This window comes from Mauremys mutica, chromosome 1 (genome assembly GCF_020497125.1).
Source record: "Mauremys mutica isolate MM-2020 ecotype Southern chromosome 1, ASM2049712v1, whole genome shotgun sequence".
Taxonomy (NCBI): Eukaryota; Metazoa; Chordata; order Testudines; family Geoemydidae; genus Mauremys; species Mauremys mutica.
This window is the reverse complement of record NC_059072.1, coordinates 145,038,142-145,064,424: the sequence shown is the minus strand read 5'-3', so window position 1 is coordinate 145,064,424 and position 26,283 is coordinate 145,038,142. Positions and strand designations below refer to the sequence as shown.

The following is a 26,283-nucleotide window of genomic DNA, read 5'->3' as shown; positions in this document are numbered from 1 at the left end:
ATATAGTTAATAAATGTGGAACAGTTACATACTGGCGCACAGATCTCTTGCCCCATCCCTCGGGATGATGGCAGCAACCACCAGTACTTGGTGCAACATGAACAGATGGGTTTCAGAAGAGAATGAGTAAAGCAGGGGTAGGAAACCTATGGCATGGGTGCCGAAGGCAGCACGCGAGCTGATTTTCAGTGGCACTCACGCTGCCCGGGTCCTGGCCACCGGTCCGGGGGGGCTCTGCATTTTAATTTAATTTTAAATGAAGCTTCTTAAACATTTAAAAAACCTTATTCCTTACATACAACAATAATTTAGTTATATATTATAGACATAGAAAGAGACCTTCTAAAAATGTTAAAATGTATTACTGGCACGTGAAACCTTAAATTAGAGTGAATAAATGAAGACTCGGTACACCACTTCTGAAAGGTTGCCGACCCCTGGAAGGGTTCACATAGGCAGCAGGGTCTATAATTAAGGCCCATCTCATCTTTGATACTAGCTGCACCGGAGCTGCATAGTTCAGAGATGAGGCTTTAAGAAAAACACAAAAACTCACAACACTCACAGTAAAATTACTGCAGATGACAAGGCTCCTCTGATCACATTTAGAAAATTTTGTTCACAAGCATATGTATTAGAAACTTCAGTGGAAACTTCAGTTTATGGAAGCTGATTGCATGTAACCAGGAAAGTTTATTTGTCAATGCCTGCATTAACATTTTAAATTATGTATTTCTTCCTTCTATCACAATGTCCTGTGTAATCTCAACAAATGATTTTGATCAAAATAGTAAAATCCAGATCAGGGATGTCTCCTGGCTGCAAGGGATTGATCTGGGAACCCCACAAGTCATAGCAGAGGGAGACATCAGAATAAGGTTTAATATAAAAGCAGAGACACTCTCTCCCAAGTTATCATCATCAATTACAGATTCAGTAATAGACATTTTATTAGCCACTTCTTATATTTTTCACAGATAAAATACATTATAAAGACCTATTGAGAAATATATATACACAATAGTTGCTCATTTCCTGAATTGGACTGGGGCTGTGAATTGTGTGCACAGTAATTATCCCCTGCCACAATGAAATAATCAGACTCATGAGTGGTGTTGATCAATTTTATTAATCTGTATGATGGTAGTGATTAGAGCAACCAGCCTTTATTGGGGCCCTTTTGTTCTAGGCGCTGTACGAACAGTTGTACGAACACACAATTGGAGACAGTATCTACCTTGAAGCGCTTACAAATGAAATAGACAAGACAGACAAGAAGTGTTGTGATCAGTGTGATGTCTGTAAACTTGCTTTTGCTACCATTATTTTTCTTTTTGGGATGAGAGGATGTGGGGATTAGCGACATAAAAAAGACAAAAGAAGAGATGGGGATAAGGGAGACAGAGCAGGTGAGAACATGGAGAGGAAAAAGTGGAGTGAGGCTGAGACGCAATTCTGTGTGTGGGGCTGGGAGGGGGTTGGAGCAAATAGCCAATCAGCAATGGGCACAAAGTCTAAGAAAAACTATAGAAAATATGATACCTATGTTGTTGCCTGGATGTCCGCAGGCAGATACTGGAGTTCGGGATTGCAAATTTAAAGTGGTGTATCCCTCCTCATCCTCCATATCCAATTTTTTGTCCTCCCTGGAGGACAGAGACAGCCTGGCTTCCCTGTTGGACCAGTATTGGGAAAGGAAGAACTGTTCACATTTCAGCATTTCATCTGAAACCACACAGGAAATTTGCACTACACTCCTGAAAAGGAACTTGCAGCCTTAGAATTAAAATGACACTGTCAAGGTGGCAAACTTCCTGTCTTCTCTTTCTATTTCATTTAATGTTTTGAAAGGGCAATGAAATGCCTCCTTAAAAGGAGGAATGACTTAAACATTTGTGAACACTTTTCGCCTGGAATCTTAAAGTGCTTTTGAAAGAAGGATATCTCTAGTCCCCTTTTACAGATGGGAGAGACCTGAAGTGACTTGCCCAAGTCGCACAGTGAGTCAGTGTCAAAACCAGGAACAGGATTAAGGTTTCCTCCTCAAGAATTTCTGTTCTTTCCCCAACACCTGAAACTCCCCTTGTTTACAACTATCAAAGATCCTAACTGGATCCACAACTGTGGTGATAAAATGTTTGCTACTGGGGTGCCAGAATGGGCCATGCTGAGAATGACAACTCAGGGCAGACTGAGAGAAATAGGGCAGACAATCCTCAAGACTGGTGATTTATTCTATAATTAGCTGCACCAAGCCAGTAACAAAACAGCTTCTGGGATGCCGCACTAGTTACCAAGAAGCCAAATACAGCCCCCTTTAAGCATTCCAGTCCATGACTCCTATCTAGACAGCCAAGTCTAATACAGTGAGAGGTTATTGAAAACCTGATTCACCTTAAGTTAGGTTCACCAGTACCAAAGGACCGGACACTGATCTCCATGTCAATATGGATTTCAGATATTACCCAATAATCATGCAGATGCCAAGCCTTTAGTAACTAAAAGAGGAAAGGTTTAATAATAAAAAGGAAAAAGAAAGAAGAGAGTTGCTGTGGCTAAAAGACCAATATGCATACAGATATGTGTAAAGTCCTTTGGTCAGTTTCATAGCAGAGATAGTGAGGCTGCTGATTTGTAAAAGTCTTTCCGGAATTGATTTAAAAGATTATAGTCCAATAGCCAGTTCAGATGTAGAGTTTGTTCAAGTTCTTCCATGAGAATTCCAAGGAAATCCAGAGTAAATATGGAGACTTCAGTCCTGTGGCTTAGTTCTTCCCTGACAAAGCTTAAGCAGACCTGATATGAGAAGAATCAGGCCCGAGGCTTTCTTTATAGTTGAAGCAACCTGGGTGCTCACAGTTAATTCCACCACATGGCCTTTGATGAAAACAAGCTGACATTTTGATCTTTATTCAGTGGGTCTCTTCTCAAACAATACAAGTAGCAATAGTCATTCAAACTATCAAGACAGTTCACAGGTGGTTTACTATGTGGAATTACAAGGTTTGAGGAGAGATTAGGAAAATAGTAGTATTACACCAAAAATCCCATCTAAATGATATCCCCTTTTGATCTGAGACTTAATAGAATACAGTAAGGACGTGTTACAGGACAGAAACAGGATTTAGCATCTACTAATAATTAGATCGCATTGTTAGGTTTCTAATAGGATGCAGGTAAACATAGACACATTTAGCACTTACTCTTTGATTGTCTAACAGTACAGGCAAACATGTTAAAGGTTCTAATCTACTCAACATGGCTTTGATGACTGTCTACAAGGAATGGCTCTGTTTATCAGTGCAATATCCTTTTGGTATGTTCTTAAGGCTTGCTTTAGAGGTGACCCAGCTTACTGATAGCTTAACATTTGCTGGCCCAACATTACAATATATTTCTCCTACACTTTTCTATTAGGATTTTAAATTCTTTGGGGGCAGAGTCTAAGTTGTATAATGACTAGCACAATGTGGCCCAAGTCTTTGCTGAGACCTCTAGATACTACAGCTATGCAAATAATAATAATAATGATGACTTTTTTTCCCAAGTCCTTCCCCCTTCTGTGCCAACGTGTTACTGGCCACCCATGCATGGCCCATTCTGTGAGCTGAGGTATTATACATGGAGTTATCTAGATCCTTATAACACACCCTTCATCATTCTTGCAAATGATTAACTCAATGTCTATTCAGCCTTGTCCATTTTCCTTTCACCTGCTTGTTGTGAACATCTGTGCAAGTACAGCTTTGTTTGTGTAAATGTTCAGGCAAAGCAAAGTTTGGATCCTTGGTTAAAATCTCTTTAATGAAGAAACAAAATGTGTTTAGAGCTAGATGATGTCATTCAGTGAGAGGCCTGTGCTGGGATCAGTGGGATGGAGGTGACCATCCCAGGGGGAACACTGCTCTGTCTGATTAAGGGAGGGGAGTTGAGTTCCAGACTCAAAGATCCTACACTGAACTTGCCCTTTTACCAGCTAAATCATGCATAAACATCTGGGAACTGTAAACTCAAGTGTCCCAATCAAGTGCTGGTAAGAAACTCAAGGAAATAATTGGTGTGTCTTTCAGGCCAATAGCAACACTTTGAATTGAGCCTGGAAGCCCGTTCAGTTTCCGGAACACAGAGAGATGTGCATGTTCCATTCCAGAAACTGTATTATGTGAGTGTGAAGCTAAACTCTTCTGCACCTGAAATTTCTGACTGCCCTTCTGGAGTAGCCCCAAGCAGAGTTCATTGCAGAAATCCAATTATTATTCTCTTCTGCTGCATAATTGTAAATGTTATGGTCCCCCTAAAGCTATCCAGTACATTTAAAAAGCGAGCTACAGTATTCTGAGGCCAGAAGGGACCTCTGTGATCGTCTAGTCTGACCTCCTGTATAACACAGGCTATAGCAGTTCCCTGAAGTAATTCCACAACTGATTTGTAGTACTTAGACATAGCTGAACTAAAGCAGACCTTTTAGAAAAAAAACATCCAGTCTTGATTTTAAAAGTGCCAGTGATGGAGATTCCACCACAACACTTGATAAGTTGTTACAATTGTTAAGTACCCTCACTGATAAAAAAAATTGTTATATTTCCAATCTGAATTTACCTAGCTTCAAGTTCCAGCCAGTGGATCTTGTTATACCTATGTCTGCTAGATTAAAGAATCTATTATCAAACATTTGTTCCTCATGTTGGCACTTATACACTGATCAAGCCATTACTCCTTGAGACTATCAGCTGATTATCCACTACGTTCCCCAAGTCTATTTAAGAGTCACTGCTTCCCAGGACAGAGTCCCCCATCCTGTGAGTATGGCCAACAGTTTTTGTTCCTAGACACATAACTTTACATTTAGTGGTGTTAAAACACAGATTGTTATCTTGTGCCTAGTTTACCAAGCAATCCAGAGGTTTTCTGTACATTGTAGTCAGAGTATCTTCAATATGTCCTACAATATTATTAGATGTACAATAGAGAACTACTCTGAAAAAGGAGTGTAGCTCACTTTTTACATCCCCCTTTCCCCATGAAATGGTTAGTGAGCCGGAGAGATTGACTTATAAGTAAGGCTCCGTGTTTTTCAGAGAGGTCACTGATGTCACGGATTTTTGTTTACTGCCCGTAATCTGTCCATGACTTTTACTAAAAATATCTGTGACTAAAACACAGCCTTACTTATAAGAAAAGATTAAAAGAGCTACCTGTGCATAATTGGCTAAGTGATGACTTATTGGTGAAAAACATTGCCACTCTGTAGAAGTATGTGATGCATGAAAACATCAGAGGGATTTGGCTAGGGTTGCTGGAGAATGTAACCGGTGTGTGATAAAACTATAGGAAAGAGAAACGTTAGGCTGGCGATCAGGAAATGGTTTGTTGAAGTAAAATCAATGAGAATACAGAAGAGTCTCCTTAATGGAAGTGGCTAAAGCTTCAGCCCCTGAGTTACTGAAACCTGCAGTAGAGAAACCTCTGGGAACAGAAGCATCATTTCAGTAAAACTCTGGGGGGAGCAAAATTGGATCAGCAGATAGAGCATTCTCCATTCCAAATAGCAGATAGTTATTGCTTTCCTAATGATCACATTCAAAATCGGGGGGGACGGGTACTGACAGAGAGAAGGGTTGGGCAAACCCTGGTTGGGGGAAGGCAACTGTCAGCCTTTCCCCACAGCAAATGGTGCCCAATCTGAGAAATGGGCAATAGGGAGCAATCATACACTGGGCTTTCAGGGGATGGACAAGTTGAAACCAGAGAGGTCTTTCCATATTTAAATGTAGTAGTTTATTTTTACTCCGGAGTTCCCGGTTTCTATTTTTTCACATTTCAGAGCTGGATTAACAGATTTTGTAGATTCCCTGGGGGGTCATATGGCCTTCACTATGTGTGTAGCATTTGCATATGACTTTTGTAAAGGCATCCTAAAACCATGAAATGACAATGCTGATTATGACTCTAAACACCAATTTAAATGCTCATTTGGAAACTCTGCAGAACCCAAAATCTCACAACTCAAAACAGAGCCCAAAGAGTTCCTTCCCACTGCTCATAAATAAACATTTCATACTGATAAACCATAATAAACTGATAAACTGCTACTGATTGTCTGTGAGCCTCAGCTGGATGGGTGCCTTCTCACAGATCCAGAAATTGTTATGATTACAGCGCTGAATGGCATAAATATATGAATCCAACAGAGATGCACAGGGATTCTTGCCACTGTAAACAGAGATTCTAGAAAACAAAGCACAGTTTTATTACACCATACCACATTTGTGTTACATGCATAATTATTATCAGACAGGGTCATCTTCAAAAAATTGTTAGAGTTACGCTACGCTAGAGCTGGAGGTGTAATTTCCAGCTCAGGTAGACAAACCTACACTAGCTCTGATTAAACTAGTGTCTAAAAGGTGTCAGGATGAGTTTTCACATGGGATTGTATATGCAGTACCAAGCCTGTCCAGCCATTTTTACCTCAATGGTTACATTACTTCTCCCTCCCCTTCCCCCCTCCCCAGCATGCTAGCAGAATCAGTACTGGCTCATATAGGCATATCTGTAGCAGCTCATTCAGAGCTGGCACAGGTATATCTACCCGAGCTGCAAATTACACCTCCAGCTCCAGCATACCCTCAGTGCACATATTTCTCCAAAGCACTGAAGAGCTTGACACAATACTGTGCACTGACCCCCACTACGATGATAGACCTGACTTTACCATGCTCACAGCCCCAGTGGCTGCCTAAGTGGTGAGAGAAATTGAGGATGTAATCTTAGGCCTGGTCTACACTAGGACTTTAATTCGAATTTAGCAGCGTTAATTCGAATTAACCGCGCACCCGTCCACACCAGGAAGCCATTTAATTCGACCTAGAGGGCTCTTTAGTTCGAATTCGGTACTCCACCCCGACGAGGGGAGTAGCGCTAAATTCGACATGGCTATGTCGAATTAGGCTAGGTATGGATGCAAATCGAACTTACTAGCTCCGGGAGCTATCCCACACTGCACCACTCTGTTGATGCTCTGGACAGCAGTCCGAGCTTGGATGCTCTGACCAGCCACACAGGAAAAGTCACGGGAAAATTTGAATTCCTTTTCCTGTCTGGACAGTTAGAATCTCATTTCGTGGTTGGACATCGGGGCGAGCTCAGCAGCACCGGCAGCGATGCAGAGCTCTCCAGCAGAGGAGTTCATGTAATCTCTGAATAGAAAGAGGGACCCAGCATAGACTGACCGGGAACTCTTGGATCTGATCGGTGTGTGGGGCGAGGAGTCTGTGCTTTCGGAGCTGCGCTCCAAAAAACGGAATGCAAAGGCCTACGAGAAGGTCTCCAAAGCCATGAGAGACAGAGGATACAGGCGGGATGCAACGCAGCGCCGCGTGAAAATCAAGGACCCCAGACAAGGCTACCAAAAAATCAAAGCGGCAAACGGATGCTACGGAGCCTGCCACCACTGCCCCACCAGTGACCATGGACTCTGATGATGGGACAGTGTCGACGGACAGTTCCTCGACGATGTTCACGGACGGGGAAGATGAGGAAGGGTTTGTGGAGGACGAGGCAGGTGACAGCGCTTACAACGCTGGTTTCCCTGACAGCCAGGATCTCTTCATCACCGTCACGGAGATCCCCTACCAACCGTCCCCGGCCATTAACCCGGATCCTAAATCAGGGGAAGGAGCAGTCGGTAAGTGCTTTAACCATGTAAACTTTTATTCTTAATATAACAGGAATCTGAAGTATGTGAAAAGGAGGTCTCTCTATATATGGGGATAGAACAGAAATCCTCCTGGGAGATCTCCACGAAGCTCTCCTGGAGGTAATTGAAAAGCCTCCGCAGGAGGTTCCTGGGGAGAGCTGCCTTATTGGGTGCTCCGTGGTAGCACACTTTTCCGGGTGAGGCTTTCATGAGGTACTCAGGGAGCATTGCCTCCCCGAGCACGGCTGCATAGGGCCCTGGTTTGTGCTGGCTTTCACGCAGCATGCGCTCTCTATCTCCTTCAGTGACCGTCCTCAGGGTGATCTCGCTCGGAGACTCCTGCATCTAATTAGGGGAATTACTGTAATGTTATGCCTGGTCCAAAGTATTTTAAAAAAATCTCCGGACAGACGGCATAGCAGAGACTCAGCACGCTGCTGCGTGACGAGCGTAACGGAAACCCAAAGAATCAAATGGACGCTCATGGAGGGAGGGGGGACTGAGGACGCAAGGTATCCCACAGTTCCTGCTGTCTCCGAAAAGGATTTGCATTCTTGACTGAGCTCCAAATGCTTCTAGGGTCAAAAACAGTGTCCGCGGTGGGTCAGGGCATAGCTCGGCAATTTACGCAGCCCCCCACCCACCCCCAGAAGTGAAAGGGAAAACAATCCTCTCTTGACTCTTTTACATGTCACCCTATCTTTACTGAATGCTGCAGATAGAAGCGATGCTGCAGCACTCAACACCAACATCCTAGCTCCCCCCCGCCATGGGTGGCTGATGGTACAATATGGCTGATATCCATCGTCATCATCAGCCTATTGGCACATGGGGCAGTGCAAAAGGACTGGTAACCATGCTGACTAGCATCTGTTAGGTCGATCAAGGGTGCCTGCCTCTAATTTTTCCTGGTAGATGGTACAGTATGGCTGATAACCATCGTCATCATAGCAACAGGGGGCTGAGCTTCATCAGCCCCCACCCTTCATGTGTAAAGAAAAGATTCAATTGCCCCTGGACTAGCAGCAGGATGCTGGGCTCCTCTCCTCCACACTCCTTAATGTCCTATCTGGACTATCATAGCAACTGGAGGCTGCCTTCCACTCATTTCTCACTAACAAGTCACTGTGTCTTATTCCTGCATTCTTTATTACTTCATCACACAAGTGGGGGGACAATGCTATGGTAGCCCAGGAAGGCTGGGGAAGAATGGAATGAACAGGTGGGGTGGTTGCAGGAGCACCCCCTGTGAATAGCATACAGCTCATAATCTATGCAGGATCTGACACAGAGCAGCTGTGCTCTCTGGTTCTCTGATACAGTGGTTCTCTAGTACACTTGCCCATATTCTAGGCAGGACTGATTCTATTTTTAGATACCAAAAAGGAGGGATTGACTCAGGGAGTCATTCCCAATTTTGGCTTTTGCACCCCTGGCTAAGAGCAGCCAGGGGCACTTATGACAGCAGCAAAAGGACTGGTAACCATGCCCATCTTATTACCAATTTATGGTATGGTAGATGGTACAGTATGGCTGGTAACCATCTCTGCTGTCATGCAAAAGCAAAAGCATGCTGCTGTGTAGTGCTGCTGGACCGCCTCTGTCAGCGGCATCTAGTACACATACGGTGACAGGCACAAAAGGCAAAACAGGCTCCATGGTTTCCACGCTGTGGCGTCTGCCAGGGCAATCCAGGGAAAACGGGCTTGAAATGATTGTCTGCTGTAGCTTTCCCGGAGGAAGGGATGACTGACGACATTTACCCAGAACCACCCGCGAAAATGGTTTTTGCCCCATCAGGCACTGGGCTCTCAACCCAGAATTCACAGAGACAGACTAGACTGTGTTCATTGTTCGCAAAAATTTATCTTTGCAAGGAATTCACTCCCTTTTTCCCATCACACAGCTTCGACTGTCTCCAGACCTGCCACAGCATCCCCCTCACAGAGGCTGGCAAAGATTAGGCGGCGAAAGAAAAAGACAGGGGACGAGATGTTTGCTGAACTTATGGGGTGCTCCCGAGATGAAGCGGACCAGCAGAGCCAGTGGAGGGAGACCCTCTCTCTGTACCAGCGCTCACACAGCGAACGGGAGGAGAGGTGGCGTGAGGAAGACAAGCAGGCGACTCAAACGCTGCTTGGACTAATGAGGGAGCAAACGGACATGCTCCTGCGCCTTGTGCATGTTCTGCAGGACCTCAGGCAGGAGGACAGAGCCCCCCTGCAGTGTATCTGCAACTGCCCTCCCCCGCCACAAAGTCCCATACCCCCCTCACCCAAAATAACCAGAAGGAGGGGCGCCAGAGGCCGTGTAAACTGTCACTGCATCCCAGCAGAGTGCTCAAGTACCGAAAAGCTCTCATACCCTAAATTTTGAGAAGTCCTTTCCTTCCTGCCTCACCCAAGCCCCCATCCCAGTTTCATCCCCTAACTGTCTAGTTGATAATAAAAAATACTTTTCTGTTAATTACTGTTTCCGTCATGTTCTTTTAGAGGAGACTGTGTTTGAAGGGGGGGAAGGGGGTTGGAAATTTGACAGGACAATCACCTTTACCAGGGTACAGACATGGGGCAGGATCAGCAGCAGGTCACACACACACTGCAGTCAGTACGCACCCTGGTCGGTATGGGAGGTGGTTTGCAGGTTCTGTGTGGGTGGGGGGGTACGTGACTTTGTAGCAGGGGAGGGGGGTTACAGATCTCATGCAACGGTCCCTGTCCTGGACCACAGAGCCACGCAGCAGAGGAATCTGTATCCGTCCTCCCCCGCCAAAAGGCCACATAGCCACCGCACACAGAGTCCCAAAAAGGAGGGATGGCAGGCTCCGTTGAAACATCCAGTCCGGCACTGCAGACCGCTCTGGGAGCAGGAGCCTGTCATTCCTCGAGTTTACAGGCGGTCTTTACATCACTGCACACCCTACCCAGCACAGTCCGTGTCCCAGTTTCAGCCCTGTAACGCAAAGTCATCAATAAAGAAACCTTTGTAAAGTTACAGTGGAACATGTATTTTATTTTTAAACGTGTGTTGGAAGTTGGGGAAGCGGGGTGGGCGGGGTATGTAACTGCAGATGATAGTCAACAGTCACTTGGTAAAGAAACAGGGGCAGGTTCAGCTTCTCTGTAAAGAAACTGAACAGTCACAGGTCACGCTGCTCACTGCTCGCTGGTACTTGAAGAGTTCCTTGTCGCTGTGCAAGGCGCCTGCACAGAGCTTCACGAGCCAGGGTATTAGCAGGTAGGCTGGGTCCCCGACGATCACTATAGGCATCTGCACATCCCCAAGACTTATTTTGTGGTCCGGGAAGAAACTACCTTCCTGCAGGCGTCTAAACAGACCAGAGTTCCTGAAAACACGCACGTCATGAACTTTGCCTGGCCACCCGACGTTGATGTTGGTAAAACGTTCCCCATGGTCCACCAGTGCTCGCAGCACCATTGAAAAGTAGCCCTATTTCTCAGCAGCTGACTGTGGAAGAGGTGGACGATAAGGTGCGAGGAGTTGACAACGGCCATAACTGCAGCGGGATCCGTGCTCAAAGTGCTGTGGCGCCCGCGCTGTCACTGAGCAGAAAAGTGCACGAACAGTTTGCCCGCAGGCGCTTTCAAGGAGGGAGGGAGGGAGGGCGTGATTGACGGTTCAATGATGACAGTTACCCAAAAACACCCTCGACACATTTTTCCCCCCAGCATGCATTGGGGGGAAATCCCAGAATTCCAATGGGCAGTGGGGAGTGCGGGAACTGTGGGATAGCTTCCCACAGTGCACCGCTTCCAAAGTCGACGCTGGCCCCGTTACTGTGGACTCACACAGTCGAACTAGTGTATTTAGTGTGGATACACAACTTCGACTTCATAAGGTCGATTCCACACATTCGAATTAAGTTGATTCGAAATAGTCTTGTAGTGTAGACATACCCTTAGATAGGTCACCCAGAGGGCACTGGAGAGCACTAATTCCTATGTTACTGGATCCAGCCTCCACAGTGTTCCTAGGCACAGCCTAAAAGCAGTGAGCGACTGGGCCCAAGGAATCACCCTCAGGTTGCTTGGATGGCAGCACACAGCACTTATCTGACAGGCACCAGGAATATCCTCCTCAGCACTCCCCTCCCCACTGACTGGTGCCAGGGAAAATGAGAGACTGAGAGAGATTTACAGCTTCTCAGTGAAGTACCTATATCCCGCCCCCCCACACCTCCCCGCCCATGGCTGCTTGGGAAGAGGAATGTGGGAGGGTTTGTCTGGGTGGAAGGTTGGATTGGATTGAGGGCTCCTTGTCATTGGTGGGGGGACACTGTGGGAAGGGTTTGCAAAGTAGTGGTACCTCCCTATGTCTAAGTATCAACATAGCTCAACTTCAGGTACTCATTGATGAAAATCTTGATGCAAGTTATTAAAACTTACCCCTTTTCTGATGTAGAAAGAGGTGTGGTGTCCTCCCAAAACCAGCCATCCCTTTCAGTATTACGTTGTGATAATCCAATCCAGTAACGTTCTTTAATAAAATATCGATTGACATTTTCCTATGAGGAAATGAGGACAATTAAAAAAAAAACAAGTTTATAAGTTTGTAGGTTCAGTAACTCTGCTGGAAGTCATTGAAAGAATGTAAGTATCGCAGAATGGGATGTTGTTCCCCATTATGAGAACTGAGCTATAGCCCTCTTTCTGCGCTTGCAGGACCATTCAAGTGCTGTAGGAGAAACTTAAGAGACACCATTTTGGAATATGATGGATTCTGACATATCTGAACACAGACATGATGGTTAGCTGGAGAAAAGTGTTATGCAATGCTAAGTGACATAAATACATATAGTAACTTTTTGTATTTTTGTAACCTCACAGATATTAGAGCTGGAAAAGTCCAGTCTTAGAGTCCACCTTATACAATTGCCAGAAAGACTGATTTCATTGTGAATTTATAAAATTATTTAACACACATTTTTTGGAGTCTTATTTAATATTTACATAAGATGTGACTTTTAGACAAGAGGTAGAAAAATATCACTACTCCACCTGCCTGGTAACTGACCGCTCCTGCCAGTCTTATTAGCCCAGAGCTATAAAGGCTGGAAGGAAGCCAGAGAAAGGGAGGGAAGGGGAACAGAAGGAGGTGGGAGCCTCTTAGTCTGTTGCTGGCTAGCCCTGTTGTAGGCAAAATAGCTGTGAAGCCTATGGATAGCTGGGAACTATCCATGGTGGGAAACCTTTTGAGAAAAACCTGCCTCAAGGGGAATTTTTGCCTCCTACAGTCTGGTGAAAGGGAAATCAGAGCAACCCCTCCTGGTGTTTTTTCAGAGGACCTAGACCCAGCAGTGCATACTAAGGTCATGTGACACACAGGCTGTGGTTATCTTTCAATACTTGAACCTTAACCCAAAGACAGAAGCCCTGATTTTCTCCTCTCTGCTGCTCCTGTCTCTTTCCCCCTTTGTGTACATCTGTTGTGTCTACTCCTACAAAAAGACAGAATCAGATTTTAACAACCAAATGAGATTGCTGAGATCTCCCACCTAAAATAGATTTGCTTTTTCACCAACAAAGATATTGGAAGCTATTTGATATATTTCCTATTTATAAAATACTCCCTCTAGGGAGGAAGATTAAAGATGTTTGTTAAAATGAAACTTACTTGGTTTGTTTATGTGCATGTAGTGACAGATAAGGCAATACTCTTGAAAATCCTTGTTCAATAAAGTTTAGGTGTATTTGGGGTCCTTTGTACTAAAAACCCAAAGTATTATTGTGGAAGTGTATGTAATTTCTCTGGAAGGGACATGTAGCCAGTGTAAAGCTTGTGAAGTTATGAGTTTCGTATAACTCTATTAAACAGTGTCATAGACAAAAATGAATTTCTGGGACAAAAATAATTAAGTGGGACTCTCGAGGTGGAGGTGAATGCAAATTTACCCTCCTCTATTTATGCAAAATCCAAGTATTTTAAAGCTACACCCTGAGGAGAGAACCATTGTCTACTGATTACCTGATCCAAGAAATCTGAAGCTCAAGGCCCTACAGGGATAAAGGAACAAAAAACATTTTCAGGAGTGCACTTGTTCCAAGTTGAAGCTTTTACAAACAGAAAACCCTCTTGGTGTTGTCTGAAGAACAGCTCACCTAACTGAGCCCTTGCTGGAGTTGGGGGTGGTGCCCTTGCTGGTCCATGGTGTGGAAATGCAGGTCCAGTTGACCTGAACTTGACACTTGTAATAAATGCAAGATGGGCATTTCTTGTTTGGGGAGATCAGATAAGTTAAACCAAGCAACAAAAGCACAGATTACTGTTACTGGGGGAGAGGGAAAAATAAAAATGACAGTACCCTGCAACCTCAATCTTCTGCCTGGTATGAGGCATGACCTGCTCACAGAATCTGTCAAGAACAGGGCTGATATTGCAGAAATACACATTCCTAAGAAGTGCTAAGCACAGAGTGCTCATACAAACACATCCTGATATCAAGGATGGTACATCAACACTCCCCAAGGTTAACAGGAATACATTGACATCTCCCAAAAGATAAGGTCAGGACGACAGTATGTAATAGAGATGTTTTAATCGAACCAATAGGTACTAGGTGATGAGTGATAACTAGCCAAATCAGGGGGCAGTAGTTAGCTATGTCAGAGGCAGTACGTAATTGTTTGTATCAGGGTATAAAGATGTATCTCAGAGGGAGTATCTTTGTACAGCCGAAAGGGAAATGGAAAGTCCCACCAATCACTGAGCTGCGTCCATTGTCATGGGCGTACATGTTTTAGTATCCTCGTAAAGTCTGCCAGAGGGTGCTATTACCGTGCTTTGTCGACAATAAACCTGGCTGTGCGCCTTCGGATCTTAAAGGATCTTGTGGTCATTGGGCCATTTGCTCGAGGTCTGCTATGCTGTCTGTCTGCTCCGAACTGGGGCAGCACACAGGGAGAACACACACACACAGCCAAACAACTAACCACAGCTTCAAGTTTTGTCTTTGGTGTAAGATCTAAAGTGCAGTTGACGAGGGGTAAGCAACTGGTCCTTGGGACTTGGAGAAACAGCTTCATACTCCAGGGAAAGAAGGAAAGTAATTATAGCCAGAAAAAAAGGGGAATTTCTTCCCACAGTCTCTGACTGCCTAATGGTCTGTGAATATGTAAAGGACCCTGGGCATGGTGAGAGAAAGAATTCTTCTCACCTTGACTCAGGATGTGAAGAACAAAAGATCCCCTCTCCCAAGTGGGGTAGGGCATCAACACTCCTCCTTCTCCCACTAGGGAAGCTGAGGTTAGGCCACCAGAGTCCCTGGGTCTTGACCTCTGGGGAGGAGGAGGAGAAAGAGGAATTTGGCTATCACAGAGGTTTGAAGATTCTTCTTTGCCTGATCCCTCTGTTGGTAAGAGAAGAACATGGATGAGAGCCACTTCATAGGGAGGCATCCCTTCCATATTTGGTCCAAAGAATTGCTGTTTGCAATATTTTTAAGGGGTGTGTGTAAATTCAAACCATCATTGGGGCAGCCAACCCCTTGGTGGATAAAGGAAAACCACACACCCTACCGAGAAACCAGGTTGCAGGTAGGAGTGGGAGAACCAGGTCTCACATTTACATCCAAAGCTTTTGACGTAATAAGGGAAAGAAGGGGAGAAAAATTATAGAGAATGTTTGTCAAATGACTCTGTATGGTAACAAGGGGAAGAAGAGAGAAATGACACTGTATGGAACTTTAAAGATGGGGATCGAAATGAAAATCCAGAGGTGGATAAGGAGCTGGTTAAAGGGGAGACTGCAGAGGGTTGTATTGAAGGGTGATCTGTCGGGTTGGAGTGGGGTTACCAGTGGAGTTCCTCAAGGTTCGGTTTTGGGTCCGATTTTATTCAATCTATTTATCGCTGACCTCGGAACCAAAAGTAGGAGTGGGCTGATAAAGTTTGCGGATGACACAAAGTTGGGAGGTATTGCCAATTCGGAAAAGGATCGGGTTATCCTCCAGGGAGATTTGGATGACCTTGTAAACTGGAGTATTAGTAACAGGATGAAATACAATAGTGAAAAGTGTAAGGTTATGCATTTAGGGATGACTAACAAGAATTTTAGTTATAAGCTGGGGATGCACCAGTTGGAAGTAACGGAGGAAGAGAAGGACCTAGGAGTCCTGGTTGATCGTAGGATGACTATGAGTAGGCAATGTGATGTGGCCGCTAAAAAAGCTAATGCGGTCTTGGGATGCATTAGGCGAGGTATTTCTAGTAGAGATAAGGAGGTGCTAGTCCCGTTATATAAGGTGTTGGTGAGACCTCATTTGGAGTATTGTGTGCAGTTTTGGTCTCCCATGTTTAAGAAGGATGAATTCAAACTGGAACGGGTACAAAGAAGGGCCACTAGAATGATCCGAGGAATGGAAGGCCTGTTGTATGAAAGGAGACTTGAGGAGCTCGGTTTGTTTTCCTTAACCAAAAGAAGGATAAGAGGAGATATGATTGCACTCTTTAAATATATCAGAGGGATAAATACCAGGGAAGGAGAGGAATTATTTCAGCTCAGTGCTAATGTGGACACGAGGACAAACGGATATAAATTGTCAGTCAGGAAATTTAGGCTTGAAATTAGACGAAGGTTTCTAACCATCAGAGGAGTGCAATTCTGGAACAGCCTACCGAGGGAAACAGTGGGGGCAAAGGACCTCCATGACTTTAAGATTAAGCTAGATAAGTTTATGGAGGGGATGGTATGATAGGATAACGGGTTTAGTCAATAGGTTAATAACATGCCACAATGGTAATTAGTACAAAGGGTCAATGATAGGATATTGTTAGCCTTTTTCCAGAGGGTCTGGCTGGAGAGTCTTGCCCACATGCTCGGGGTTCAGCTGATCGCCATATTTGGGGTCGGGAAGGAATTTTCCTCCAGGGTAGATTGGCAGTGGCCCTGGAGATTTTTCGCCTTCCTCCGAAGCATGGGGCAGGGGTCGCTTGCTGGTGGATTATCTGCTACTAGAAGTCTTTAAATCATGATTTGGAGCATTCAACAGCAGAGTCAAGGGAGAGAATTATTTCAGGAGTGGGTGGATCGGCTTATGTGGCCTGCATCTTGCAGGAGGTCAGACTAGATGATCATAATGGTCCCTTCTGATCTTGAATTCTATGCTGGCTTGATAGCACATTTATTATCTGAGGACTTGGAATGGGAAATTATTTAAGGTCATGGCAAAAACATCATCCAGGGAATTAATCTCTCCAGGAAATAAGTCCATGTGTTTGGCTACCACTCTTGTGAAGGATACATGTCAGATATGGCAATTCCCTGCAATACCCTTGAAAACCCCTTATTGAATGAAGTGTAAGTGTATTTGGAGTCCATTGTACTGAAAATGCAAAGTTCATGTATTAATGTGGGATTGTACATAACATCTCTAGGGGACAGACATGGCTAATGTAAACCTTGGGAAGTGTTGAGGTTCAAAGGGCTATTTTCAATAATGTGCAAGACAAGAATGAACTTTTGGGACAAAAAGAGTTCAGTGGGAATCTCTAGGTGGAGGTGAATGAAAATTTATCCCCTTCTGGTTATTCAAAAGCCCAGCCTTTTGAAGCTACACCCTCAGGAGAGAACCATTGTCTACTGATTACCTGCTCCCAAAAATCTGAAGATGAAGGCCCTCTAGGGATAAAGGAATGATGAATATTTTCATGTGTGCACTTGTTCCAGCTTGAAGCTGTTACAAACAGAAAAAACCCTTGGTGTGGTCTGAAGAACAGCTCACCTAACTGAGCCCTTGTTGGAGCTGGAGGTGATCTCTGGTAAGCTTACTAGCATGCATGTAGGTTCTTTTATTGTTCTAATATGTGTTCTCTGTAATGCTTAAGAATAAATGTGCTCGCTTAAAAAGGGTTTTATGGTAACGTATAACTGTGGACATTTATGCTGTTTATAGCCTCTGGAGAAAAAGCAAAGTGCAGATGCTGGCTGTTTAGGTCATCTACCTTGCTGGGGGATATTATAGTGTAGGCAGGGGACTGTGCAGCCTAAAAATACCTCAGAGAGAAGGGAGAGAGATGCAGGTCTCCACCCAAGAGAGCTGGTACCCTTGCTGGTCCATGGTGTGGAAATGCAGGTGCAGTTAACTTGAGCTGTGACACATGTAATATCCTGCAACCTCAATCCAGGCCTGTTACTAATGTATGCCTCTGAGTAAGACTGTCTCTGCCCACCTGGTTTGTAACTTTGAAAACCTCTTCCCTACATCTACCAGCCAGGAGAGCTGTTCTCCTTAGAGCACTGGTCAATCCTCTGCCTGAAACTATTTCTGAGAGGGTAAAAAGCCTTTGTGGAATACTCAGTGCTTGTAACCATGCTGCGATTCAATAGACTCACCTAAACAGTTTCTGATTAATACGCTGTGACTGGAAGTAATCCTTGTTATACAATGACATCTTTGGAAGTATGCTAATTATGCTAATGTACATGGATCTGGTCTACTGTACAGAGTCTGGGGACACTGAATCGCTGGAGATACACTAGCCAAAACATATGTTCTGTTTTGTGGAGACTTCTGAAAGTTACACAGAAATGTAAACGGAAACTGGGCTGGGCTGGGGAACATACCAGCTTCTGCTTGTCTTTTATCATAAGAAGGGTGGAATTTTGTGAGGCACAGAAGTTCCGACTCCCCTCCCAAGTCTTCCTCCCTGAAGAAATGTAGTAACAGGTGTCATCTCCCATTCGTTGCCAGTTTGTGGGGCAGAGTGTACAACTCATTTCTGGAGGAAAGAGAAAAATCATCATTCTGTTTTTAATCCCACGCTGTAATGTGCAGAAAACAAGGGCTACAGGCATTGTCTTGGGATGACAAAGTAATCAAGAGTTGTGATGCCTAATACTCCATGACTCCAAATACTGAGATCTCACTCAGATTTTAGTCAGTCTTCACTGAGTCAAAGTTCCATTGAGGTCAAAATAAATTTGACGAAGTAAAAACAGATCAAAAATTGTCAACGTTGACCTCATTTGGGCATTGTCAGACATTGCCTGCCCCATGTTGATAATTTGGATGGAGTGTTAACTGGACCATGGACCAGTCTCCCAAGGAAAAGGCAGAAGTCTGATTGCTTGAACAACTAGCTGGCATTAGTGAATACACTGTACTAACAATCTTGAACTGACCAAAGGACTGGGAGCCAGAGAATGTACAACATATAGGTCACCAGTAACAAGTTGTGTCTACCAATAAATGTTATGGTTTTATGAGTTGTGGAAAAAAATCAGGCACATTTTCAATCTGATTTCTCCCTGCACAACAGTTTTGTGAGATGGGGGCTATTTCCCATTATTGCCAATCACCCTGTTCAGCTTTTTCTCTAATCTGTAAGATTGTATAATAGGTCTCTTTTCAGAAGTTCCAAAATAAGTTACTTTTCCCTCATCTCCCTGGGGCTGATTCCCTGCTTCACAGTTAAAGACCCTAAGGATCATTCCTGCTTTGGTTTTTTTGCCATTGTTTTCTGATTCATCTAACCCACCCTTCTGTTTAGGTACCATGTTGAATTTGCCTTAGACAACCATTAGTACTGCCCCTTAATTAGTCAGCAGAGTCAATCCTGAGGGATATGAGGCACTCCTACCTCCCAAAGGACTGAACACACTCCAACACACTTCCCTTCTTTCTGCTGTGCCCCTGCCACCAACCCTAGAGACAGAATAGGAGTGTAATCCTGATTTACCACACTTGAACACTATAAGGATACAGTTTTCAGCTGACATTTCATATTCTGTGTAATAAACTGGTTAATCTCATTCCAGTTCTTAGTGGTTTGGTGTCACCATCATGAGAGGCTCTAATTATCTATCTTGTAAGCAATTTCATCAGAGAGAATAAAAATAGAAAGTGTCCTGGAAATGGAATTCCCTTATACCTCATTTCTTGCCTTAGTCCCTGCTTATTCAGCAATGGTCTTACTGAGCTCAGGATTAGTATGATATGCTGTGTGTGAGGGGTCTATTGCATTGCCATTGCTCCGTGTTATTACTCATCCTGGGACAAAGGATTAAGTCCGGGTGTATAACAAGTTTGTTTACCATTGTTTTTATTCTTCACTTCCCCTTCCAAACACAAACTCTCTCTTATTTCTTGCAGCCTGCTTGAGAAATTTGTTTGCAGAGCTTTCTCCTTCTCTTTGAGTTTTACATTCTCTTCCTGGCAGATGTTGGTAACCTGGAAAACTGAAATTCACAGAAGCATTTTCTAGCATGAACTTTTACAAATCCAAATGATATTGGGGTGAAAAGGAGCTTTTTTTTTTCTTTTCATTTGGTTGACTGGCTAGCCATCCTGATTTTTGTTCCTTATGAACGATTACTTTTAAATGCTGCTGGGATTATTAAGTATGAGCGTTAATTATCAGGTTGCCTACAGCTTTTCTATAATTGTCTTTTTATTATTTAAATCTGAATAAATAATTAAAATATAATTGTTGCTTTCAATTATTGGTCATTCCATTGACTTGATTTCTTTTCATCCTTATTTTACAGAACTATCAGATAATGATGAACTCAGGGCTCAAATGTAATTTTTATGATTTTTTTTTAAATGAGGTGGCCTGTTCATGGGACACGGACCCTTTCACCTTTCCATCATGAATTTGTATCCAGAGCAGGTCAATAGTATCCAAAAGTGATGGCCACCTGAAAACAGATTAGCATTAAATGATATACTGACAGTCAGTCCTGTTCCCACTGGGACAGATTACTGCAGCTGACACAAAAAAGGCCTCCTTTTTGGCAGTTTAAGAGTAGAGGTCCAGGCCTAAGTGGGCTATTGAGATTGTCACTTGTAGTGGTGATACCATTGGAGCAGGTCCAAGGTAATGTACAGTAATGAGTGAGGCAGAGCATCTGGGAAGCTTATTCTGTGCAGCCTACCTGTGTTGTACCAGCTCTATGGTTAAATCAAGAACTTCATCCTATAGGTGATGGATATCAAATTGGCATCTTTCACCAGCACTGAATTCATGAAATAAATATGTATTGTTACTTACACACAACCCCCAGGGCTAGCAGTCCTACCATTAACACCAGACACAATGCGAGCAAAGTCAGGGCAGCCAGACGCCATGAGGATGAGGTGAAGAGCCCTGCGAGAAACCAAGAATGAACTCAGTAACTGAAAGAGACAGATTCTGAAAATTCCTTATTTTGCTTCTAATGTTTTTCTTCTTTTCCTCACCCTACCCACAAAGACACTGAACCATGTGCTGATAGTGCAGACTCTGGTACAGGATGATAGGATGTCTGCGTGGAGGGGACTGCAGCTACGCTAGGTGCCTAAAGCATCCCTTCCACTGCAGGGAGTTGCAGCCGCTCAAAACAGACAACAGACTGGGGTCACCCCCTCTGCAATCTGTCTGCAGAGCTCCTGTGGAGCCCAAAGTAGAGATTAAAGCTGGAAGCAGTACCTGCCCTCCCAGGGGTGAATTCTTCACAGGCCACAGCAACTCCCCTTGCTGATGCAGAGTGTTGTAATATCCCTGCCTGTATATGTGGCGTGAATCAGCACATTATCCCACAACAGTTCCCACTTAGTATTGTTTTTTCGATTTCCTCCTTATTAGCCAATATCATGGCTACTGTGGAAACGAGATGTCCAGCACTGGTATCTCCTCCAACCAATAGCCATTTACCCCCTTCTCTTCCAGCAATGACAGGTCCTTTCCCACCATCAGCTTACCTCCTCTTTCTCTAAAATTATCCTCCATCATCCAGTCCCCCTTAAATATTTTTGTTTTCCTTATTCACAATCTTTTTTAATTGAAAATATTTTGAGAATCCAGGTTTAGACAGAAAGGATGGAAAGAGTGAGCAAAAGGGTTGAAAATGAAAGCTGAGTTTCCTAAAAAATAATAAAATGGTGAGGAGAAAGAATTAGATACATATAGGAGAAGGAATATCATCTGCTCTGACATTAGCTAGGGTACAATTACCAGGGGTATTGATTTTCATATTTCAGGGCATAACAAAGCATAAATAATCATCAGTGATGGTGAGAAAGGATTCCTTCTCAACCCCCCACCCCTCACCATGGGATAGAACTGCACAGTGGTGGTGAATATTTTGCTGTCTTATATGAGTAGTATTTTAAAATATATTTTAATGAGTTTAAAATGATCTTCTATTTGATGATCAGCCAAGAAACAGCTGAAAGATCCATCTCCCAGAGAAGTATGTTTACACAGGCTTCTCAAAAGGAAAGAGGGCAAAACCCCTATGGAAAGTAAAATGATAATATAAATCAATTTTATGATTGGATATCCTCAAATGTTGTAAAATGGCATGGTTCCTTTGAAGTAAATGTGGTGTTTTTACCAGCTCTAGTTACAGGTCAGTTAACTCCCCAACCAGTTACAATCCAGTTCCAGTTTACAGTGTAAATGGGGTGATAACTGTGTCTTTAGTTCAGATTCAAATTTCAGGGCCGCCCAGAGGATTCCGGGGGCCCGGAGTCTTCGGCGGCGGGGGGCCTTTCCGTTCCGGGACCCGCCGCCGAAGTGTCCCGAAGACCCGCGGCGGGGGCCCCCCGCCTCCGAATTACCGCCGAAGTGGGACCCGCCACCGAAGTGGAGCCCGGTCTTCGGTGGTAATTCGGAGGCGGGGGCCCCCTGCCGCAGGTCTTCGGGGCACTTCGCCGGCGGGTCCCGGAACAGAAGGGCCCCCCGCCGCTGAATTACCGCCGAAGACCGAGCTGAACTTCGGCGGCGGGTCCCGCTCTGTCTTCGGCGGTAATTCGCAAGCGGGGGGTCCTTCCGCCCCGGAGCGGAAGGACCCCCCGCCGGCGAAGACCGGGAGCAAAGAAGCTCCTGCGCCCGGCCCCGCAAGAGTTTTCCGGGCCCCTGGAGCGAGTGAGGAACCCCGCTCCAGGGGCCCCGAAAAACTCTCGTGGGGGCCCCTGTGGGGCTCGGGGCCTGGGGCAAATTGCCCCTCTTGCCCCCCCCCCCGAGCGGCCCTGTCAAGTTTTGCACAAGTCCAAGGCTTGAGCACAAACTGAAGAGCCAATTAAATCCTGGTTAGGTCCCATCTTCACATCAAAATAAAAATATGTTGTAACCAGTCATGTAAATGGGCCTCCCTACAGGGTTGTTTTTGTAATGTAGACAAACTCATGACGACCCACTGGCTCCCAGACAGAACCTGGCCCTGTAAATACAGATGGTATAGTGTAGAAGGAAGAAAGCAACGGACTTTCTGAAAAGTAACAGTTTGCAACTTGCTTACCCAATATCCTATGCAATTAAGTCTAAGCATATTTCTAGTCTCCTTATTGAGTCAGAACCCCTGAATTACCAACTTTCTGCTTCTCCAAAGTACGAAGCAGGCAGAAATCCAGCTTAACTCTCTGTTTGGGAATCTGCAAGATAGGGAAATCCCCAGCTGGAATAGCCAGCTCTATGTTACCCTCTTCTGCCCATGGGTCAAGAACATTGCTGGGGAAGGAGGAATTGCCAGAGTGCCCCTGAATTTCAGTGATCACCACTATGAAGCATCCCCTTGGGGACTGTTGCAGCCAGGCATAATTTAGAGAAGGTCCGAGGCTGCTATAAATTACACTAAGGCAGTGTTTCTCAAACTTGGGATGCTGCTTGTTTAGAGAAGGCCCCTGGTGGGCCAGGCTGGTTTGTTTACCTTCCATGTCCGCAGGTCCAGCTGATTGCGGCTCCCATTGGCTGCAGTTCGCTGCTCCAGGCCAATGGGAGCTTCTGGAAGTGGTGGCCAGCACGTCCCTTGGCCCATGCTGCTTCCAGCAGCTCCCATTAGCCTGGAGCAGCGAACTGCAGCCAGTGGGAGCCACGATCGGCCGGACCTGTGGACGCGGCAGGTAAACAAACCGGCCCGGCCCGCCAGGGGCTTTCCCTGAATAAGCAGCGTCCCAAGTTTGGGAAACACTGCACTACACTGCACTGACCTCAGGATCAGCAAATGTGGCTCCAACTCTCCTTTATCTCCTCTCTCCTCAGCTGCACTGGATAAAGATTTGGCACAACTGAGGATCTGGCCCCTTATATTTACATTGTGGTTTCTCTCTTTACTCTCTACTGGAGGCAAAATTAACTTTGCTTTTATTGAAGATAATTATGGCTCCGCTTCGCCTCCCACTGGCACTGGTGCAAATCAGGATTAACCTCACTGAATTCAATGCAATTAGACTGCTGGAAAGACAGAATGCAGTCAAGTTCCTGGAAGTGGTTATGGTAAGTGTCCATGGACACTGCCTTTCCTGGGCACTCAGAAGAGAAGGATGTTCACTTTAAATGTCAGAGGAGGCTGGGTTGGGAATGAGGGAACAGGACAGACCCAAGGAGTGGCAATGCCCTCCTCAAAAGATGCTGCAAAGAAGCTGGCTGCAATCAGTGAGTGTCCAGAGAGCACGGAAAAATCTGTGTGCCTGCTTATAACATCCTCCTGGGGCCAGATTGTTAATTTTTTCTCTAAATCCTTTGACATTGGTCAGTGTCAGAAACAGGATTTCTTTCTTTTACGTTGCCTGTCAGCCCAGGTTCTGGGCACTTTTGAATACCTAAATGGCCCAGATCCTTAACTCTGCTGTGACCTCGATACACAGCACATCTAGGACACAGTGACATAGCTGGCCCAGGAGGGTCGTAACAGTGAAGTTGCTCTGGTGCTAACTCCCCTCCCTATGGCTGGTGTAAAGTAGTGGCTCTGGAAAAGAAGGCACAGATGGGGCTTCCCTGAACTCAGGTGATCCCTAAGTGCTCCAATGGTAATTTATGGTCATAGTAACTGGAGCAAGTTGGAGCAGCCTTCTGACTGCTCTAATTGATACCAGAGGACTGGACTGAAGCACAACTGGCTCAGGATCAGGAAGAACACAAAGGTGGCTTAAAGCTACTCAGCACATTCCCCTCCTGAATCATGCCACGTGCTCCTCTGCTCAGCCAGGACTCAGGGCCAAGAACACTCTAATGCTGTCTGGTGATTGCTACTTTCATAGAGATGGCAAAACTGCTAAATAATCTGACATTTATTTGAATGTAAAGATGAAAAACCATCCACCTTCCCTACCGAGGTACAGCCCCAAGCTGAGCCCTGAAGGCAAAACCCTTTGTGCTCTCTGACATTTAACCAAAAAAGGGAAGTGGTTTTGGGTTTCAATCACTCCAGGTTTGCTGGATGCAAATGCTGCAGCGGAGGACAGTATCGGGCTCTGTGGCTGAATTGGTCAGGGGGCCACAGCAAACCAATGTCCTGATTTGTGAGTGTTCTGCTTAAATAATCTCTCATTCATTGTTTCAGGAAAAGACTCCATGAACTGGGGTTTGGTTTTTGAGGCTTTTTTCTTCCACTTGCTAATGTCACCCTGGTCTCTTTTTTAAATGCATCTGTGACTCTTTAAAAGTATTTCCTTCCTTTCTGATTGTGTTCACCCCCTCACATGGAGACAACAGAAACACTCTGCTCCAGAAAAGCAAGTTATAATTTATCACCAAATGTTACAATCTCCCATGAGAAAGAAGCAACCTGGAGTAGGTCAAACATGAAAGCAAAGAAAGATCTTCTCCTCCCCATAGACCAGAGTTTGAGAATTTTAAAATCCTAATCTAGGCTGCATCGTGCCATGGATGATTCTGCAGAAATGATTATGAACTGATGACACAATATTTTCTCTAGCTGTCAAACTCTGCTCTAGAGCCTGATCCCACAAACACTTATACCTGGCATACTGCTCATTCCTACGGGTAATATATCCAAGTAGGGAAAGACAGCATCTCTCTTATGCTTTGAACACCAGTGTGCATGCTTCTGCACTTCTGTTAATTAAGAATGACAATAAAACAGGACAAATTCACCACTGGTGTGACTCTACCAAGAGCAGAGTTAGAGGAGCAAATTTGGCCCAGTCTGCCTAAGATTAGGTTGAGAGTGCTTCCCAGACCAGCTAATTTTAGCACAATAACTAAAAAGCCCCATAGAGATTGTACCTTTTTCCTCAGGAGCAGCAGGCTTTGGGATATTTTCCAGTGCATAAGATTTATTAAATTCCAGATCTGCGTACGTTATTTCCTCTGTCATAGTTGGTGAAGAGGGAAGCTTATATTTCAAGTCATAAGCACATATAGCACATTTAAGATTCTGCAGCTGTTGAGCGAGGAACAAGATCTGTCGTTTTAGAGATGACTCCTTTTTTAATGCATTGATAGATACAAATGATGCAACCCGGATATCGGAGCAGAGTGGCACAGAACTTCCTCTGAAAGGATGTTATGAGAGAGAATGTTCCCCTTTGACTGAGGAATTGTCCCTCTCTCTTTCTTCCTCTATCTTCCTTCTGGCCCATCTGCCCACCACTTATTTCTCTTTGCAACGTCTGAAAAAAAAACAGCCCTGTCTGTGTAAATTCTTTGGTTTGATTTTTAAAGAGGCAACTTGTTTCTTGAGAACTGCACATTCAGGATTCACATGCAGGGGTGAATACAGGCTGTTCACAGCATCATGGCCATGTTCTGTTGTTACCAGCAGCATATCATAGAGGTTAGTACTTTGCACTGCCCAGAAGCAGGCTCGGGATCAATTCTCAGCCCTTGTCTCTTGCCACAGGG

At 44.7% G+C, this 26,283-nt stretch overlaps 1 protein-coding gene across 1 annotated transcript; it reads right to left on the bottom strand.

Annotated features, from left to right (window-relative positions):
• Positions 1-5,955: 5,955 nt before the first annotated feature.
• LOC123372840 (C-type lectin domain family 12 member B-like) lies at positions 5,956-25,756 on the bottom strand. The gene is made up of 6 exons (XM_045021352.1): positions 25,666-25,756; positions 20,710-20,805; positions 19,751-19,894; positions 18,281-18,435; positions 12,106-12,224; positions 5,956-6,228 (listed from the first exon to the last, which is right to left on the bottom strand). Exons 1-6 carry the CDS (start codon positions 25,754-25,756, stop codon positions 6,090-6,092), a joined length of 744 nt encoding a protein of 247 aa, XP_044877287.1. The 3' UTR covers positions 5,956-6,089.
• Positions 25,757-26,283: the final 527 nt, after the last annotated feature.

Bases quoted from the DNA above. Each gene is read 5' to 3' on its own strand.
- LOC123372840 (XM_045021352.1), bottom strand. From the start codon at position 25,756: ATGACAGAGGAAATAACGTACGCAGATCTGGAATTTAATAAATCTTAT. The intron at 12,225-18,280 runs GTATGTTCCCCA...ATTTCCTCATAG, and splicing joins TAAAAGACAAGCAGAAGCTG to GAAAATGTCAATCGATATTT. The intron at 6,229-12,105 runs GTAAGTTTTAAT...TTTGTTTTCTAG, and splicing joins CTTTCTACATCAGAAAAGGG to AATCTCTGTTTACAGTGGCA.